This window comes from Caenorhabditis briggsae (genome assembly GCF_000004555.2).
Source record: "Caenorhabditis briggsae complete genome, chrV, whole genome shotgun sequence".
NCBI classification, from domain to species: domain Eukaryota; kingdom Metazoa; phylum Nematoda; class Chromadorea; order Rhabditida; family Rhabditidae; genus Caenorhabditis; species Caenorhabditis briggsae.
The window spans coordinates 18577972-18598178 of NC_013488.2; the positions used below are offsets into that span (position 1 = coordinate 18577972).

A 20207-nucleotide genomic window follows, 5' to 3' on the forward strand; every position below is an offset into this window, starting at 1 on the left:
CTGATTTTCTGAATTTCTGAATTTCTGAATTTCTGAATTTCTGAATTTCTGAATTTCTGAATTTCTGAATTTCTGAATTTCTGAATTTCTGAATTTCTGAATTTCTGAATTTCTGAATTTCTGAATTTCTGAATTTCTGAATTTCTGAATTTCTGAATTTCTGAATTTCTGAATTTCTGAATTTCTGAATTTCCGAATTTCTGAATTTCTGAATTTCTGAATTTCTGAATTTCTGAATTTCTGAATTTCTGAATTTCTGATTTTCTGAATTTCTGAATCTCTGAATTTCTGAATTTCTGAATTTCTGAATTTCTGAATTTCTGAATTTCTCAATTTCTGAATTTCTGAATTTCTGAATTTCTGCATTTCTCAATTTCTGAATTTCTGAATTTCTGAATTTCTGAATTTCTGAACTTCCGAATTTCTGAATTTCTGAATTTCTCAGTTTCTGAATTTCTGAATTTCTGAATTTCTGAATTTCTGAATTTCTGAATTTCTGAATTTCTGAATTTCCGAATTTCTGAATTTCTGAATTTCTGAATTTCTGAATTTCTGAATTTCTGATTTTCTGAATTTCTGATTTTCTGAATTTCTGAATTTCTGAATTTCTGAATTTCTGAATTTCTGAATTTCTGAATTTCTGAATTTCTGAATTTCTGAATTTCTGAATTTCTGAATTTCTGAATTTCTGAATTTCTGAATTTCTGAATTTCTGAATTTCTGAATTTCTGAATTTCTGAATTTCTGAATTTCTGAATTTCTGAATTTCTGAATTTCTGAATTTCTGAATTTCTGAATTTCTGATTTTCTGAAATTTCTGAATTTCTGAATTTCTGAATTTCTGAATTTCTGAATTTCTGAATTTCTGAATTTCTGAATTTCTGAATTTCTGAATTTCTGAATTTCTGAATTTCTGAATTTCTGAATTTCTAAATTTCTAAATTTCTAAATTTCTGATTTTGCGAATTTCTGATTTTGCGAATTTCTGAATTATATTTCTGAATTATATTTTTGACTTTACGATTTTTAAGATTTTTCGATATATTCTGTGCTTCTTAAATCCTTCCAAAATGCTTTAATCCTTGGACTTTTTCCCAATTTTCAGATGTCAACTGATGATCCAAATTTTCTGCAAGTGTACAAATCTTGTATACTTCTCGATGTCCTCACCAATCAACCATTTTCAAAATCCTACGTAAATTTTAAAAACGTTCATGGTCCAATCGACATGGTTTTCGAGGAATTCAAATTCTGGTTTGAGTGGTTTTCTGTGGGAAATTCTGAAATGGCTCCCGGTTTTCTCCAAATGTCATTTTCCAAAATATCCGGCCACCTTCCACGCTTTTGGTCTCGAAGCCAGGAGAGGATTCAAAAAATGGCAGAGTCTCTGAAAAATACCAAAACTCGAAAAGATTCTGTCATTATTTATCTGTTTTTGCAACGAAAAAGTCTGGAAGAAATCGAAGGGATCATTCAAAAATGGCTGGGATTGGATTTCATTGAATATACCGAGCTCGAGTATCGATTTTACAAATTTTATGCCCGGAAGAAGGAGCTGGACCAGATTGGAGGGTAATTTTTGAACTTGAAAAACTATTGAATGGTCTAAAAGTTTTCAGTGTGTTGCCAAAACTAATTTTCATGGAATTTTTGGCCATTGAGGAGAAGTAAGTATATAGATTTGTTTTTTTTCTGAAAATTTCTGATTTTCAGACCCAAAAAAATTTGTCTCACGGACTACGGAGACCAGGTGGTGTCGAAAAAACTTGTGAGATATTTCAGTTTGGAGGAAACGTAAGTGGAGTTTTTTTTCAGATTTTTAGAATTCTAAAATTTTATTATTTTGCATTTTTTGGATTTTTGGATTCTCAGAATTAGATGAAATGCTCAGTTTCCTGGAAGTTTCAAATTTTTGGTAAACCGGTCGGTTCCGAAATTAGGGACCCAGAATCCGGAATCCGGAATCCGGAGAATCCCGAATTCGGACCCAGAAATCCGGAATCCAGGAATCCGAAAAAAAAGCAATTTATCAGTTGACAACTTTTTCATTTCTTTATCAGTGGCCCTTGTATTACAGGTTCTGAAACATCAAAATTTCAGTTTCCGCTTCCATCTGGTCTGCTCCAACGCTCGTAAGCTCGTCAGTATGGGCACGAAAAAGTTCCAAAAAATCGAATTCCGTCAGAAATCTGCGAATTGCACTTTGAAACTAGATGATTTCTTGATCTCCTATGAAAACTACCTGGATTATGCTAACAATCAATTTCCAAACAAAAGAATCTTAAATACAAAACTCGATGATCGTGGAAACATGTATTTGGATGCAGCTGACGGAGTTCTAGGGATTCTGAGGAGCTCTGAACTTCGAATTCATCATCTGCTTCTAAATTTCTCGGGAGGGACCAATGCAATCGAGGCAAACCGAGTATTAGGAGAGAAACTTTCAACATACTCGCAAGACTCCAAAATTCGAGTCGATCAACTTTCGATAACCACATTCTCTCCGGAAATGCTCAAACCAATTTTTGAATATCTGAAACCAGGAGATCTGAAAAAAGTCCATCTGGAAATTCAAAAGTGTGGACGATCGGATTTCTATGAGACGAAACAATGGAAGTCCGCCAAACAGGCAAATTTGATTTTATCGAATTTGGAAGGATTTGAAAATGTGGAGGATTTTGAGAAAATTGAAATTTCTTTATTGTGGAGAAACTTTGAAGACGTAAAAGTGGAGCACTTGATTGGGGTGAGCGATTATTTGAATTTCAAAACTTCCTTGGCATCCTGAAACTGTGAAAATTGACAATATTCAATTATCCATGTTGAATTCAGTTTTCTCACATTCCGCGCTTCAAAATGAGCCTAAACTCGACTAAACTCCGCCCACTTTGAAATTTCACCTGGACACGCGTCGCACGACCGCAACGCGTCTGGAAAATCAAAGTGCGCGGAGCCTAGGCGTGTTTGGGCTCGTTTTCAAGCTCTCGTTGTGGGGATTTTAATGAAAATATGGAAATCCTAGTTTTTGGACTTTTTCCAGACCCTCAATTCTATATCTGCCGCTGAAACGTTCACTATCACAATCTACTCAAAATTCGACTATGATTTATGGATAATATTGGATACCGTAATCCCGGAATTTGGAATTTGGAGAAGAGAAAATTCTGGAAACACACTAAATGTCCATTTTCTGGGGAAATCGGTGTTTTTTATGGCTTGAAACTCTTTTTTTGTTATTATGTACATTTTGGAAAATCCCAAAAAACTTGTGAATAAATTTGATATATTTTTTCCAGATGATTTTTTTTTCAGGATTAAAAAGGAATCTCAAAATTAAAGGAGCATATCCTGGAACATTTCGAAATACCGTAAACACTCTAATAGAACGTCACCCCTAACTTTCAACTTTGAGTCGACATATCTCATTTCTTGTGAAAGATATCAAAAAGTAGTCAACTGATAAAATATTTATCATAATATCAAAAGTGCCTTGTCAGTTAACTACGTTCTGTTATCTTTCACAGAAACTGAGATAAATTGGTTCTTTGCAAGCTAGGGGTGGCGTTCTATTAGAGTGTTTACGGTACCTGGTTTTTTTCGACCCCTTTTTCAAATTACCACCTACATACCATTTTCTCTTCCCTCCTTTCCAAAAATCTCACCGACTTCACTAGCCACATGGCTTTCCACCCGCGAAATATGACTCTTTTCCCTATGTTATGCTCCGTTTCTCTTGCTAATTGGCACGAGAGAGGACAGATGACTTTGTATGGTCCACTGGTCCACCTACTCATTATTTTCAGTCAAGGTGTACTCTTTTCTGCTGAGGTCATGATCATGAGTTTTTAGAGTTTTTGGAATTCTAAGAATCTCAATTTAAATCTTTATATCTTACAAGTTTAACAAATTAAATACCTCGTTTTTTGAATTTTCTCTATTTTCCAGAATGTCTGAAGAATCTCCAACACCTTCAGGTCAAAAAACACTTTTTGACGTCCCAAATAAGGCGATGATCAAGATATTGGGAAAATTGGGAATCGAGCAGCAGTGAGTTTTCGAAATTCCTCAATTTTTAGAGTGTTGGGTTGTTTTAAATTTCATAAAATTTTCATTTTCTAATCTACAGTAGTACCTGTATTAGAAGGGCTGGAATATCTACTGGTCCAAGGTACCTCCGAGAGGCGTTTCAATAAGAAGTGCCCTTCTACTGCAGGTTTTAAAAAGTAAATACCTCCCTCGCTGTCAACTTAGAGCTATATTATCTCGGTTCCTATGAGAGATATCAAAACTCTGCCAACTGATAAAACATTCGTGATATCATGATAAACAATTTATCAGTTGACAACTGTTTGAAACCTCATTCAAGAACCGAGATAAATTGGCTCAAAGTTAAAAGTTGGGGGGCTCTTCTATTACAGGTCTTATTGTAGCTGTGATTTTCTGAGTATTATACAGTTTTGAATTTAGCAAAGAACTTTGAGTTCCTTGAAAATCCCAAAATCGTCGAATGCTTCCAGATTCCGTCTCCGCCAAGTGTGCACCCATTTCCGTGACAATCTCCCCCTCCAAATCGAATTCCTCAAAATCATCTTCTGCCCGTCCTACGCTATGATGCACATTCACACCCGCTCCGGACACCGGACCATTTTCGAATACAAAGATTTCGAAGAGCCCAACCGACCGTCTACCTACATCCGGAAGGTTCCAAACAAGACCTGGTCGCATTTGGGCTACGGTAGCCCTGCAATCCATGTGGCAAGTTTCCTTGGTCGTTTGCTAATGAACCCCAATTTGTACCTGGCTGGTTTCGATGTCGATTTTTCAAGATGCACTGAGAAGAATCCGTTTCAAGATTGCTTTCCAGCAATTTCGGAGATGTTGGGACTTCTACAAAATCAAATTTCCATTGGACGACAAGCGCCTTTAACAGTACAGTACCTCTGTTTGGAATCCACTCCAAATTCGTTGGTGCCAGCGTTTGTGAATTGCTTTAACGTTAGGGAATTTGACTTGAATTATGAGGAAAGTCTCTTGGAAATTGAGGAATTAATGGGGACACAGGCTTGGAAGGGGATGAAGGAGGTGACGATGGGAAAGATGAAAAAGCTGCCGGCGATTCATCATTTTTGGCAATTGAAGAATTTGAATTTGACGCTGGATCAGATCTCGGTTCAGGAGCTGTGGGGAATGAGAGAGGTTCGCTTTTTTGGATGTTTTTTTGAATGTTTTTATTTCAGTCATTCGCTCGCTCGCCAACTCTCCAACAAATCAAGCTATTCAGTCAATCCGTCACCGTTGCCAAGCTATCCGAAGCATTCGGAACCCAACCGGACCCAGACAGCAGTTCTGGAATTTCCAGTCTGTGGTTTTTCCCAATTCCAAACACCCAACACACCATTCTTATCACTCTCATGAAATCTGATCAATTTCCAGAGGATGAGCTCGTTTTTAAGAGACTTAATTGATTTAATTAGTTGGGCAATTATATAATAAACTTTATCTGAATAACTATTCTGTGATTTATTTTTGATACAAAATTTTGATCTTAGCGAGGATTTTTCTTAGTGAGAACTTTTCTTAGTGAAAATCTATCTTAGTGACAATGTTTCTCAGTGAGAATTTTTCTTAGTGAGAATCTTTCTTAGTAAGAATGTTTCTTAGTGAGAACTTTTCTTAGTGAGGAACTTTCTTAATAAGGATCTTTCTCAATAAAAATTTTTCTTATTGAGAAATTTTCTTAGTGAGGATGTTTCTTAGTGAGAAGCTCCCTTACAATTGATTGTGATTATTTCTCGATTTCTATTTCTTTGTCGGTAATTCAAAAAATCTGAAAATGGAGATCCAAGAAAGGTTTTTGTTAATGTTCTTATAATATTTTATTCGGATTTTCAAATTAAAAAATACTTAATTACCCTTAATTACTTTATAAATTATTTCCCGGCAGCACACGGTGGCTGAGTGCTCACCGAGCACCGATTACAAGTCCGTCTACAGTTTTGATTCACAAATTGTTCCATTCCAATGGTATGACATATGGATGGATCATTTTCACAGCCAGGAACCGCGTCGATGCAACCATTTAGGTCACAGAATCCACATCTGGCTGGGCAGTCTTCAGCTAGAATCTGACGCCAAACGGGAGACTGACATTGGGCTCTGGTGATGGTATTACAGTCGATTCGGGGGTCTGAAGGATTCTTGTGAAAACTCAAATTCTCGATTTCTAATAAAAAACCTACAAATCAAATTCTTGCACATGAACGCACTGGTCCTACAACACAGTCCACAAGTTCTGGGACACGTGGCAACCGCAGTTGCCTGCGCATCCCGATAAATTGCCGCCGGAGTAGCTGTATCCAGTGTATAACACATCAAAGGTCTCTGATAATCCATTCCTTCTTCTGGATACGGTATATCTGGGCTTGTCGGTGGGTAGGCAACTCTACAGTAAGAATCGGAGACCACATTTTGACAGTTGACGGCTTCTGGGGCGTATACGACCTGCAAAATGGGCACAGTATGCTAGTGACGGTTTTTTCCAGACTCGCCGATGTTCCATTGAACATTGTACAATTCAAATCATTATACAATCCGATATAGGCGGAAGATTTTGGAGCTAGAAAAGCTAGGAAAAATAGGGAAATCATTTTTTTTTGAAGTTCTATAACACCTTGAAGCACTTTTTATAGGATTAAAGACTATTGTTTGTACAGATTGTTCAATTCGAAAAGTTTAATTTGAAATTAATTTATGATTTCGATATTAGAGTTTGGGGGAGTAGTAGCCAGTTGAATAAATAATTGAAAAAGTTAACCAAGTTCGTAAAGCTGGGAAAAATTTAGAATTTGAAAAAATTTGGGGATTTTCAAAGTTTGCAAAATTCGAAAACTCTGAAATTCAGAAGGGTCGGAATTCCGTAATATTCTAAGGATCCTGAAATTTGTAATAAAAACATTCTGAAATTCTGAAATTCTTAAGTTTTTAAATTCTGAAGTCTTAAAAATCGAAAACTCAGAAACTGAAAAAGAATCTTTTGAATTCAGAAATTCAAAAACTCCCTATCATCTAAATGACGATTATCAACTACTGTTAGGTCATCAGATGAGTCATCCACGTCTTCTACAGTAACCCAAAAGGATACTACAGTAACACCTTGTACTGTCTGTGGTGACGTGGCAAATGAGAAAAGATACGGTACATGGGCATGTCTAGGGTGTATCGTGTTCTTTCGGAGGATCGTTTTGAGGAAAATGAAGTATAAATGTCAAAGAGAGGAAAGATGTGATGTTACTGTAGGTCAGTTGGTTTTTTTGGGTTACTGTAGGAGCATTTGGGTTACTGTAGTCATTTCAGAAACCAGATGTGTTTGTCGATCGTGTAGGAGGAAAAAATGTCTAACTGCTAGAACGAATCCGGATGGTAAGAAGTCAGAAATTCAGAAATTCAGAAATTTCATGATTTCAGAAATATTTCAGAAGTTCAAAATCTCAGAATTTCGAAATCTCGGAATTTCAGAGATTTTCAGATTTTCAGCAAATCATTAGATTCGATACCGAGAAATTCTGAAATTTTTTGTCTGAATATTGAAATCGATATACAATTTTTGAAAATCTATTTGAAAGATTCAAAAATCAAAACGAATAATTTATTAAATCAATCAACAAGAACATTTCTAACACAATGCTCAAAATTCCTAACATCAAATAAATCACTAATTTTCGTTAAATTATAAAAACTCTTAATTGTACATCTAATTGAGCTAATCAACAAAATTATCTCTCCAAATTTTTCAGGACCATTTTCAGCATCTTTAGAGGTCAAGTGATCCATTAGGAGTTGCAAAAAGTGGTTCCGAAGATGATTATCATTATTGGAAGAAGCTGAAATTTTGAATTTCAGAAATTCAGAATTTTTAGATAACAAACTTTTACTCACAAGTTAAGAACATCAAAATTTTCAAAATCGCAATTTCTGTACCTTCAATTTCCAACTTCTTAATTGGCTCGCTAATTGTGTCAATTAGCTGGGTGACAAAATCAAAATGAGATCTGAAAAATAGGTTTTAACAATTCTTTTTTAATTAAAAATCCTCACTTTTCTTTCTCCAAATTTTCCAAATTTTCGTCCATTTCCTCAAATTTGAAATCTGGGTGTAATCCCAAAAAACTGTCATTTTGAAGAATCCAAAATCCCGGATCTGCATCATTTTTAGTTCTTACGGCTTGGTCCAAAATCATGAATCCAATTGAGAATTCTCTTAAAACTTTTATCCGATTTTCTTCGGAAAGCTCTCGAAAAAATTGGAATTGAGAAGCAAAGGAATTTGAATCTTGGATAGCTAATTTTAGTGATAAGTTGATATCTGACGACGTGGCACGACGATGATAGGTATTCTGAAATTTGAAGAATGTGTTTTTAATTTCTAAAATTTTTTTTGAAAACCTTCATAAAAACACATCCATCTGAAAATTTTTCCTCCTCTTCCACATGGTTTTTATGATTTTCCCATTGATCTTTTTGAAGGTCCACAAAAACGTTTAGGTCCAAATTTTGGTCTGTAACAAGAAGTTTAATACATTTCTTACAAAACACAGTAGCCCACCTTGATACCTTATATATTGGTCCCCCTTAAAGGTATCAAAATTGTGTCAACTGATAAAATATTGCTGATATTATGATAAAAAAATGTATCAGTTGAAAACTTTTTGATATCTTTTAAAGATATAAGGTCTCGAAGTTTTCGGTGATATAAGGTCTCGAATTTGACGGAAAAAATTACCCAAATTCTCCGTATGAGTTGGAGGAAAGAATTCTGAAGGCGTCGAGGGATTAGATGGTAGCAATGGAGTCAGCGGGGAGGCGGATGAGCGATTTTGGCTTACTGTACTTCCACTTTTTGGTTTTCGAGGTCCGATGACGTCACGGATTTGAATGGCTGAAAATTTAGAATTAATTTCTGAATTTCTGAATTTCTGAATTTCTGAATTTCTGAATTTCTGAATTTCTGAATTTCTGAATTTCTGAATTTCTGAATTTCTGAATTTCTGAATTTCTGAATTTCTGAATTTCTGAATTTCTGAATTTCTGAATTTCTGATTTTCTGAAATTTCTGAATTTCTGAATTTCTGAATTTCTGAATTTCTGAATTTCTGAATTTCTGAATTTCTGAATTTCTGAATTTCTGAATTTCTGAATTTCTGAATTTCTGAATTTCTGAATTTCTGACTTCTTACCATCAGGATTCATTCCAGCAGCAAGACATTTTTCCATCCTACACGATCGACAAACACATCTGGTTTCTGAAATAACTACAGTAACCCAAATGCTCCTACAGTAACCCAAAAAAACCAACTCACCTACAGTAACCTCACATCTTTCCTCTCTTTGACATTTATACTTCATTTTCCTCAAAACGGTCCTCCGAAAGAACACGATACACCCTAGACATGCCCATGTACCGTATCTTTTACCATTCGCTACGTCACCACATACAGTACAAAGGGGTACTGTGTTATCTTTTTGGGTTACTGTAGAAGACGTGGATGGCTCATCTGATGACATAACAAGATAGTAGTAGTTGAGAATCGTCATTTAGATGATAGGGAAATAAATAAATAATAATAACAAAAAAATAAACGAATTTCGAAGGGTTTTAAACAGACGAAATTGGCAGGTGTGCAAATATCAATTTTTGGGAGTACGGTCAGTTTTTGATTTTTACGAGGATTGTGTTTTTTGTGGGTGGGCAATGATGTTTTTGGGTTCAAACTAGAGATACCTGTAAAAGAAGGGCCCCACACTGTGAAGTTTTAGCTCAATTATATCGGTTCTTGTGAAAGATATCTAAACTCGGTCACCTGATAAAATATAGCTGATATTGTGATGAACATTTTATCAGTTGACAACTTTTCAATATCATTTACAGGAACAGAGTTGAATTGAATCCAAGTTAAAAGATAAAGCGGGCGTTTTAAAATTGGAAATTGAAATTCTAAAAATCTTGAAAGTCTTGGCTTATTTTGAAATTGGAATCAATTTTTTCAGTGCTAATTGGATTCTAGAGTGGGAAATTAGAAATTTCAGAATCTGAAACTTCTAAAAGGATATTAGAAATCTAAGATTCAAAACTTGGATTTTGAGCTTCGTTTAGAATCAGATTTTTCAGATTCTAACCTTTCAAAGAAAAAAAAAGTTAAAGAATTTAAAAAGGTTCTGGAGGTGGGCTTCTATTTGACGACATACGGTAAATTCAGAAAATCAGAAGTTCAGAAATTCAGAAACTTTTTCTAAATTATTCAGCCATTTAAATCCGTGACGTCATCGGACCTCGAAGACCAAAATTCGAAAGTACAGTAAGCCAAAATCGCTTATCCGCTTTTCTGTTAACCTTATTTCTACCATCGAATCCGTCGACGCCTTCAGAATTCTTTCCTCCAACTCATCCGGAAAATTTGGGTAATTTTATCCGCCAACTTCAAGACCTTATATCTCAGCTCTTTTGAAAGATACCAAAAAGTTTTCTGAACTGATAATTTATTTATCATATTATCACAAACATTTTATCAGTTAACACATTTTAGATATCTCCCAGAGGAACCGAGATAATTGAGCTCAAAGTTGACGGTTTCGGTGGGCTTCTATTTGACGAAATATGGTATGTTTCAATTTCATTTATCGAAAATAATTGAACTTTTGAGATTCGGTTTTTTTGTCTGTAAGTCAATAAGTCTATGACTCTGATACTGAGGATTTTCGGGTTTCTTGCTATTCTAAAAATTATCCAGATTATTATAATTTCAAAGTTGTTTGGGATTCTTGAATTCCCAAAAAGTTTCAAGGTTTTCAGGATCCTAGGGAAGTTACAGTACCTGGAAAGTGTTAAGTTTCTTTAGATCATTCTGAGCAAGATCATTCTGAGCATTTCCAAGTTTTTTTTCCAATATTTGCCTCTATGTAGCATTTCTGCATACTTAATAAGCTTATCCATTCTATAATCTCTAAAAAATGCTGTGTAGGCGTACTCTGACCACCGGATGTCCTAAAAATAAGCGTTTATTTGTTCAGATTCAATTTAGATTCAATTCAGATTCCAAACTAGATTTAATCCTTGTTTCTATCCCATATACTTCCGATTGATACTGGTGTTCACACGCCCGCGCGTAAAAACAACAATTTCAATTACATGTTGTTTCCGCTTTTTGATCTTATGTCATTTTTATTTGTTCATCTGTCCCGACATCGCAGATCACAGAGTAAAATTCTTCTAGCTCTTTGTGGGTCAAGTCTGAATTTCAGAATTTCAGACTTCAGAATTTCTTACCATCAGGATTCATTCTAGACATTTTGCTGAAACTTTGAAAATCTGAAAATCTGAATTACTTAATCCTGAAATTCGGAAATTCTCAAATGCCGAGATCCTGAAATTCCGAGATTTTGAACTTTTGAATGAAAATCTATATAGTTCTGAAATTCTGTTTTTTGAATTTCTGAATTTTTGACTTATTACCATCAGGATTCCTTCCAGCAGCTAGACATTTTTCCAAACCTACACGACCGGCAAACAAATCTGGTTTTTGAAAACCACAGTAATCCAAATGCTCCTACAGTAACTCAAAAAAAACCAACTCATTTACAGCAATCTCACATCTTCCATCTCTTTGACATTTATACTTCATTTTCCTCAAAACGGTCCTCCGAAAGAACACGATACACCCTAGACATGCCCATGTACCGTATCTTTTCCCATTTGCCACGTCACCACAGACAGTACAAGGTGTTACTGTAGTATCCTTTTGGGTTACTGTAGAAGACGTGGAAGGCTTATCTGATGACATAACAAAATAGTAGTAGTTGAGAATTGTCATTTAGAAGAAAAATTTTACAAAAACCTGAACTTCTTCAATTAGCTTCAATCAGTCCAAAAATGGTTAAATTTTATTTTTTTTCAAATTTAAAAGTTTCAAAACAAGAATAAAGAATCAAGAATCATTACCGTATCTGCTCTAATATGAGCTCAATCTATATATTTCCTTTGAGGCCTATTATCTCGGCTCCTTTTAATTTTAATTGAGACCAATTAACCAATTCATCCAAATCACAAAAATCCCAGATCACAAAATCGTGGGCTCAATTTTTTTTTCATTTTTTCTATTTGTCAATTTCAAGCCATCTGTCTAAATATCACAATTTTTCGATTGTATAATTTTATGAGGGCGGTTTTGAACGTTTTACATTTTTTGTGTATTTTAGTTTAATCTGATGTTCAAGCTTTCAGATTTTCAGACTTTAAAATTTATTGAAAAATTCCGAAAATCTTAAAATTGTTATAATTTCTTTCCAGATTCTTCTACTGAAATTATGCTCAAATCCAAAGGTTCGATTCCGTGTTTTTCGCGATCCAAACGGGCGCTGGTGACAGGCGAAATCTGGAATTTAACATCTTAAAATAGTTAAAACATAGCTGGAAATCGTTTAAAATTAGCTCAAAATGGAAAGATCTTGAAATAGGATCTTTAACTTGGAATCCATTTATATTAATTCCTTTGAAAGATATCAAAAGGTTTCCAACTGATAAAATTTTTATCATAATATCACCAACATTTTATCAGTTGACACAATTTTGGTACCTTTTAGGGGGACCAAGATATAAGGTCTCAAAGTGGGCTACGGTATTTTGTAAGAAATTTCTTAAACTTTTTGTTTCAGACCAAAATTTGAACATAAAAACTTCTTGGACCTTCAAAAAAATCAATGGGAAAGCTATAAAAACCATGTGGAAGAGGAGGAAAAATTTTCAGATGGATGTGTTTTTATGAAGGTTTTTCAAAAATTTTAGAAATTAAAAACACATTCTTCAAATTTCAGAATATCTTCTATTGTCGTGCCACGTCTTGAGATATCAATTTATCACTGAAAGAATTCTTTCCTCCAACTCATCCGAAAAATTTGGGTAAATTTATCCGCCAACTTCGAGACCTTATATCACGGCTCTTTTGAAAGATATCAAAAAGTTTTCAACTGATAAAATTTTTATCATAATATCATCACCATGTTATCAGTTGACAGTGTTTTACCATCTCTTATAGGAACCGAGATAATTGAGCTCAAAGTATACGATTTGGATGGGCTTCTATTAGAGGAATAACGGCAGCTCAAAATAGCCAACAAAGACCTAACACAGGTCCGAAATTTGTCTAAAATTGCTCAAAATCAGTCTAAAAAATCTGAAAACCCAAAAACCTTTTAATTCCGTACCTGTGACGCTTGCACATCATCATATTTTGTGATGACAGTCATTTCCTCCGGATCGAACCATGAATACGCCATCGGATAGCTTCTTCCGACAATCTCATTAACTTGAAGTCCCATTTTTGAGAATACATGGTCTCTTCGGAAGCCCGCAGCAGTTCCCTGGCTTCTAGAACCTTCTCCGACCAGAATCATCTTCTCCCGAGCCGTTTTATGGATCAGCGCGTCCCATGGTAGGAGTCTGGAAAGAATTTGTTTTGAAAACGTTCTTAACATTTGTTCACCTACCGTATCCCATTAGAATCATCCTCTTGTTCTGCCACGTCATCGTATACCATTGCTCGACTGGCTTCTACGCACTCTTTGGCGATTTCTCGGAACTTGTCACGATGCTCTTTGTAGAGTACCGAAGCTTCTGGATTTATGCATTTGTCAGAATCCACGTCATAGGAGTTAAAGGATCTCTGGAAGACTTTAGAAGGTTCTAGAACGTTTTTCAATCTCGCTTACCTGTAAAACAATTAAAACTCTACTTAGACTGTGTTTTTCCGATTTCCATCCATCTGGAAACGAGCGTTTCAGACATAGTTCTTTGGATTTTATACAGATCAACGGATGAAAAATCGTCTGATTGAAAATCACTTTTGGAAGTTCAGAACTCTCTGGAAATTCCAATGGAATCTCGATATTGAAACGAAAAATTCCGCCGCCGAAAATGCCTTTCCGCACGAAAATCACACCGAACCAAGCTGAAAATTTCGTTTGTCTGAAAATTTCAAAATTTTCGAAACTCACCAAATTTGTTTTTGGCACTTGGAGACACGAAAATTCCTTCGATTGGATTTCGACAAACTTCCACACTGAAATTCAAAAATTCAAAAATTCAAAAATTCAAAAATTCAAAAATTCAAAAATTCAGAAATTCAGAAATTCAGAAATTCAGAAATTCAGAAATTCAGAAATTCAGAAATTCAGAAATTCAGAAATTCAGAAATTCAGAAATTCAGAAATTCAGAAATTCAGAAATTCAGAAATTCAGAAATTCAGAAATTCAGAAATTCAGAAATTCAGAAATTCAGAAATTCAGAAATTCAGAAATTCAGAAATTCAGAAATTCAGAAATTCAGAAATTCAGAAATTCAGAAATTCAGAAATTCAGAAATTCAGAAGTTCGGAAATTCAGAAGTTCGGAAATTCAGAAATTCAGAAATTCAGAAATTAAGAAATTCAGAAATTCAGAAATTCAGAAGTTCAGAAATTCAGAAAATCAGAAATTCAGAAATTCAGAAATTCAGAAATTCAGAAATTCAGAAATTCAGAAATTCAGAAATTCAGAAATTCAGAAATTCAGAAATTCAGAAATTCAGAAATTCAGAAATTCAGAAATTCAGAAATTCAGAAATTCAGAAATTCAGAAATTCAGAATATTCGTAAAACCTGTAATAAGAGGGCCCCACTATGTTGAGTTTGAGTTCCATTATCTCGGTTCCCATGACAGATATCAAAAATGTGCCAACTGATAAAGTGTATCTGATAATATGATAAACAATTAATCAGTTGGCTCAAAATTGAAAGATAATTAACTCTTCTATTACAGGTGTAATATTATGAACCAAAAAAACTATTACGAAATTCTGGAATTTTCTCTTTTTAGTAGCTAACTAGTAAGCGAGAAATGTGTAAAAATAAACTTTGTTTCCATGGGAAAATTTCTAATTTCCGAGAATAAAGTGAGAGATAGAGAGACGCAGAGTGATTAGACAATTAGCACATAGAGCTGAAGAAGGAGAGGATAATGAGGGTTTAGAGAGACTAGAGAACTATGAGTTTAGGATTTTTAGAACTTTTTTTTGGGATTCTCTGTATAGAAACTTCATTTGAGTTTCAGAAAGCGCTGAAAATTGTGAAACCCCTCTTGATAGCTGGTAAAAAGGTGTTTTCGGATATTGGAGGAATCTGAAATTCCAAATTTCAGCTAGTTTTAAAATCTGACTTTACAGACTTGGACCGGGTTTGTACAGTCCCCTTTCCCTCAATTTTCAGAGTTCTACATTTTCCAGAATGTTCTAAAACACTTGACATCATGTTTCTATTGCTATCATATTCCCCATCTCCCAAGTCATGTGCCAAATGAATCACCCATAAAAGTCGATTCGTATAGTGTAATGAGTAACCTGCTCATTAGTAACGCCTCTTTCCTATATCTTATGGAGCAATCTACCTAGGGAGCTCATTAGTGAAGAAGAAGGGGCTCACACACAAATTCACATCCGTTTCGAAAAGGAAGGGATCACATGTGTTGAACATCTAGGAGAATCAAATGTGGAAGTTGGAGAGAGAGAGAGAGAGAGAGAGAGAGAGAGAGAGAGAGAGAGAATGGAGGATAAGGTGTTCATTGAGATGTAAAAAATTAATCATAACATTCCAAAAAAAAAAAAAATTCCGAAAATTGCAGCCAAGGTGGATCCAGTTCGCCCAGAAATCTTGGTTTTTTAAGCCAAATGCTTGGGATTTGACCTGCCTGTGTCTTGGAACCCTATTCTGGAAAATGCAGGGGATCACATACTATAATCATTCTTAGATGCTGATATTCTGAATATCATTTTATCAGTTGACAACTTATTGATCTTATCTTTTACAGAAACCGAGATATATGGGCTCAAATTTAACGGTTTGGGTGACTCTATATTCCAGGTTTTACCGTAATCCTAGCAGAATCATCGATTGGCTTCTTCCCTCTTTCATCTTGCTCATTTTCTAGGCTCACTTTTGTTGTCCATGTCTTTAGCATAGCGTACCTTGCCTTTATCACGGTATTCCTTTATCATAGCGATACTTGCCTATGGCCCTTTGTCCCAAACTCTGTTCCAACTCTGCACTTTTATAACCCCTACTTGCTTCTCACTGTTAAGCCCTCATCACCTCCTCTCGACCCTTTCTTCATTACTCTCGCGCCATCCTCTATCGCTACGCCTCGACAATCCGTACCGCTTGGCCTACCCAGCACCATCTTGACTCCTCCCTCACTAGCCTTGGCTCCCTACTTGCTCTCTGTGTTCTTCACAACACCCTCTCATTTGCTTATCTTTTCTAGTTGCTAACGAGCCGCGACGCGACCGCGTTCACGTGCTTCTCATTTATTTCGAGCGGAAGGAGCATTCCTTTTCCTGCATTTCCCATAGACCACCAGCTAGCCTATAATCATAACATAGACTAACCTCTCATTAAATTTGCCAGCGTTGTAATTGACGGTTTCTAAAGGGAGACATTAGAAAAGGTACTAGCAAGCACACGTAACATCCTGAAGACAGTCTTGTAGTAATCCTTGTTGTCCTAGGGATCCTCCTACTGTCCCACCGCGTCTTCTAGATTGTTCAAACTACTAAGCCTCCTTGGAGGAGCATCCTTATGATCTAGGTTGTCACTAGATCCCTAAATCTGTAGATCTCAAGATCCATAGTCCCCAACATTCATACACACCAAAGTCCATAGATCCCAAGATCCATAGCTCCCAAGATTTACAGATCCCAAGATCCATATATCCCAATATGCATAAATTCCAAGATTTATAAATCACAAAAGTCATAGGTCCCAAAATCCATAGATCCCAAATTTACCCCGTAGGCCTACAAGAGATTCTAAAGAGTATAACTAGGCTATCTAGGCTACCTAGGTTTCATGGGCTCTCTGGGTTATTGCTCAACTATCTAGGCAATCTAGGCTACATGTAGGTCTTCACTAGGCTTTCCAGGATTCCTTGATTATCTTGGCTACTGTTAGGTTACCTCTATGGCACTTTTATCTTCATAAAACAATATTTCGCAACACACTTCCTTCTAGACAATTCCCATCCTGGGGGACCCGCTTGATGTATGTTGCCCCATCTATCTTCTAGGAACCATAACTTCCTTGTTATTCATTTCTCCATCGTTCTTGAATGTCGAGGTTCATTAACAAATCCTTCTTATGTGATTCATATCTTTCTACACATCCCCAATTGTTTGCTTTCAGGTAATTATTTCTTCGTTTTGCTTGTTCATAAGCTTCATTCGATCTTCTGGCATCCAGTTCCGGCTAATCAGAAAGTGATCTGTTAACTCATCTAGCTGCAGAAGGAGAGAGTCCAAACAATCAAAACTTCTGCTCCCATTCAGTGAAGTTAACCCACAGGTGCGTACCCTGATTTTTAGAATTTTCGATGAGCGATTGATTAGCATCCACATCACTAGCTCCTCCTAGTGAGCCCACGACTTTAGTCTAGCAGCTGAGCCCTTGGGATCCTCTCGCCCAAGTGTCAGTCCAGTTCCAATGACGAGCAGTCTAGATAAATTATAGTTTGTGACGCTTATGACTATATTCATTCCAGACTCCAACCATGGTCTTTGGCATTCTCTGCGGCTGGTGCGTGCAACAGGAAAACGCCGATGGTCAAACAACTACTCAGAACAAGGAGGAGCCAGTACCACCATTGGCTCCGGAAGCAGCTCCAACCTACGAGATCGTCTACTCGTGGAGTTTCGCGTTCGATAACCTCATGAAGTATCGTCACGGACAAAAGCATCTGGCCGAATTTCTCAAGGGCGAGTTCTCCGATGAGAACATCTTATTCTGGCAGGCTTGTGAGGAGTTGAAGCGCGAGAGAAACTCGGAGAAGATCGAGGAAAAGGCGCGGATCATCTATGAAGACTTCATTTCGATTCTGAGTCCAAAGGAGGTCTCATTGGATTCACGCGTACGGGATCTCGTCAACACCAACATGGGGCGTCCATCGACTAGCACCTTCAACGAGGCTCAGAACCAAATATATGTGCTCATGCAGCGTGATAGCTATCCTCGCTATGTAAATAGCGCCCAGTATCGCAAACTTCTCGAGTCGTTCGGTGTCAGAGAGATGCCTGTTGATTGAAGTTCGTCGCCCAATTGGCTCCAGTCTCCTCTGCCGTGGCTTTCTGTCTCTGTGCACGTTCCTAAACTTCTTCTTCTAAAATTTCTGTATTCTATTCACACCCGTTGTCTTTGGCACCCTGGGTCTGCACCCGATCTCCCCGATCCTCCTCTGAAAATGCTTCTCCCCCTTTTTGACCCCTTCCAAAACCAACCAATATACAGTTCTGATGTCCCTTTACACCTTTCATGTCTACCGTAACCCAGTTAAACTTTCCCTTCGGTGTCCACAAGCTATCCTCCAACCATTTTTCCACTCTCAAAATGACCCCATACAGGTCTACTCCTTTCATATTTTGTACCCTGCGAAAATCTTTTCAACCCGTGACAGTGTCACGAATATTATCTCGGATTTTCCATCTCCCAAAATCCTAAGACTTTCCATTTTATGAGCTCTCGATGTTCCCCTCATTTTCACCGATTTTTCCCGACGTTTCCCGACGTTTCCCGATTTTCCCCGATTGTTCCCGATTCTCAAGATTTTCCTTGATTCTACCGATTTTGCCAGGTTCTTCCAATTTTTCCGATGTTTTTTTTCTAATATTCTGTACTTTATTGTTTACCCTCTGATATTGATTTTTCCCGAATTTCCCCCAATCCCCCCGATTCATTGCGATTTTCTCCGATTCCTCTGATTGTTCCGATTTTCTCGACATCCCCTGATTGTTTTGATTTTCCCCGAATTCTCCGGTTTTTCCGATTCTTCCAAATTTTCAATAAAGCTGACCAGAAAAACAATAGACATGCAGAAAGACAGCTTGAAACAGCAAAAAAACAATGTCCAATGGCCTGGATCAGCCCAAAATCTTAAAAAGGCAACCCATTCGATTTCGTGTCTATCAATAAAGCCCATTTGCGTCCCCTCACATATCCCTTATGTCGCGTTCGAAAGTTGATTGTTCTAGGAGAAAATTCTTTGAAAAACGCTGACCAATGCTGCCATTGTTTTCCAGAGGCCTTTGCTTCGAGACCCGCCGTAAATCGACATGAATTCCCATTTTCAACAATAAAAACACAGTCGAAACGAGTGCTGCAGTAGTTTAGAGTTCCTGAAAATCTGGAAAACAATGGCAGCTTTGGACTGCGTTTTTCCAGAAACTGTCTCCTGGAAATCAGCTTTGAACGTGGAATTACAGGTGCCCAACTCCATAGAAGTGGAGTTCTTTAATTATGGAACGACGTCCGGTTTTCCAATAAGCAGGTACCGCGGGTTTTTATGTCGTATTGCTCATGCATAAGTGAGAGTCCAGGGAGGAAAATTTTATTTTATAATTTCGAAATTGGGTAGGTCGAAAAAAAGTGTTGTGATGTCCTGAACAAGATTCATCGTTCCCAAAATGAAAGTTATTTGAGGAGAAAAACAGTAATGAGCGTGCGTTTCCTGAAAGCCGATAAGCCAGTGTTCAGTTAATATTGTTAATCAAAAGGAAGCTGTGGGATTCATTGTCCGAGGTTTGGTGCCAGGTGCGAAGAAAATCAACGATGTCATCAGCAAGAGAAAGATGACAAATGAGAGTTCAAATGACTGAACGACCCGAACAGCCTAAAGTACCCAGCCCTAGCTAAAACAACCTGAACATCTTGAAAAAGCCCGTAATAGCCCAAAACAGCTCATAAAGCACATAAAACATCTTTCATGCTCCATACTTTTTGCAGATTGCTCATTTTATTTACTATAGTTGTTAATTTCGAATCTACTGGGACTACACACTCTGGCAAAACAATTTTGTTCTGATGTTGAAGTGTAAAACATAAATGTCGTTTTTGGAAAACGAAGCTAGGAAAATAAAAAGGGCAAATCACAGAAAACCAATTAACTGACACAGCAGTGTCTCGAAGGTCCTTTTACATATTGCTCCTCGCATAACTTTAATTATACTTTCCAGTTTTATCATATGAACATGTGGATGGTCCATGTTCCAAGCAATCCCAGGATTCTACGGTTTCGAAGGTAGGACAATTGTTCCTTTGTATCTATGATTGCCTATCAATGTGTTATAAATAAAAACTCGGAG

General features: G+C 36.5%; 8 protein-coding genes across 8 annotated transcripts; 4 read left to right on the forward strand and 4 right to left on the reverse strand.

Annotated features, from left to right (window-relative positions):
* Nucleotides 1–1375: 1375 nt before the first annotated feature.
* Nucleotides 1376–3220, forward strand: CBG25668 (the record flags this gene model as incomplete). The annotated part of the gene is made up of 5 exons (XM_045238562.1): nucleotides 1376–1572; nucleotides 1620–1667; nucleotides 1714–1794; nucleotides 2101–2746; nucleotides 3041–3220. The coding sequence occupies 5 exons, from the start codon at nucleotides 1376–1378 to the stop codon at nucleotides 3218–3220; spliced, it is 1152 nt and encodes a 383-aa protein (XP_045100351.1).
* Nucleotides 3221–3946: 726 nt separating this feature from the next.
* Nucleotides 3947–5465, forward strand: CBG25669 (the record flags this gene model as incomplete). Its single annotated transcript, XM_045238563.1, has 3 exons — nucleotides 3947–4047; nucleotides 4518–5196; nucleotides 5238–5465. 3 exons carry the CDS (start codon nucleotides 3947–3949, stop codon nucleotides 5463–5465), a joined length of 1008 nt encoding a protein of 335 aa, XP_045100352.1.
* A 465-nt stretch (nucleotides 5466–5930) lies between these two features.
* Nucleotides 5931–6647, reverse strand: CBG25670 (the record flags this gene model as incomplete). Its single annotated transcript, XM_045238564.1, has 3 exons — nucleotides 5931–6187; nucleotides 6240–6381; nucleotides 6549–6647. 3 exons carry the CDS (start codon nucleotides 6645–6647, stop codon nucleotides 5931–5933), a joined length of 498 nt encoding a protein of 165 aa, XP_045100353.1.
* A 447-nt stretch (nucleotides 6648–7094) lies between these two features.
* CBG20719 lies at nucleotides 7095–7394 on the forward strand (the record flags this gene model as incomplete). Its single annotated transcript, XM_002631501.1, has 2 exons — nucleotides 7095–7296; nucleotides 7354–7394. Coding segments are annotated over 2 exons (243 nt in total), but the record flags the coding sequence as incomplete, so codon positions are not given.
* Nucleotides 7395–7653: 259 nt separating this feature from the next.
* On the reverse strand, nucleotides 7654–9591 carry CBG20720 (the record flags this gene model as incomplete). The annotated part of the gene is made up of 6 exons (XM_045238565.1): nucleotides 7654–7880; nucleotides 7936–8048; nucleotides 8095–8393; nucleotides 8443–8555; nucleotides 8780–8935; nucleotides 9357–9591. 6 exons carry the CDS (start codon nucleotides 9589–9591, stop codon nucleotides 7654–7656), a joined length of 1143 nt encoding a protein of 380 aa, XP_045097118.1.
* Nucleotides 9592–11600: 2009 nt separating this feature from the next.
* Nucleotides 11601–11834, reverse strand: CBG25671 (the record flags this gene model as incomplete). Its single annotated transcript, XM_045238566.1, has 1 exon — nucleotides 11601–11834. The coding sequence occupies one exon, from the start codon at nucleotides 11832–11834 to the stop codon at nucleotides 11601–11603; it is 234 nt and encodes a 77-aa protein (XP_045100354.1).
* A 489-nt stretch (nucleotides 11835–12323) lies between these two features.
* On the reverse strand, nucleotides 12324–14741 carry Cbr-ubc-19 (the record flags this gene model as incomplete). The annotated part of the gene is made up of 6 exons (XM_045238567.1): nucleotides 12324–12425; nucleotides 13270–13489; nucleotides 13537–13640; nucleotides 13759–13997; nucleotides 14044–14108; nucleotides 14686–14741. 6 exons carry the CDS (start codon nucleotides 14739–14741, stop codon nucleotides 12324–12326), a joined length of 786 nt encoding a protein of 261 aa, XP_045097119.1.
* Nucleotides 14742–17623: 2882 nt separating this feature from the next.
* On the forward strand, nucleotides 17624–18154 carry CBG20722 (the record flags this gene model as incomplete). Its single annotated transcript, XM_002631504.1, has 1 exon — nucleotides 17624–18154. The coding sequence occupies one exon, from the start codon at nucleotides 17624–17626 to the stop codon at nucleotides 18152–18154; it is 531 nt and encodes a 176-aa protein (XP_002631550.1).
* Nucleotides 18155–20207: the final 2053 nt, after the last annotated feature.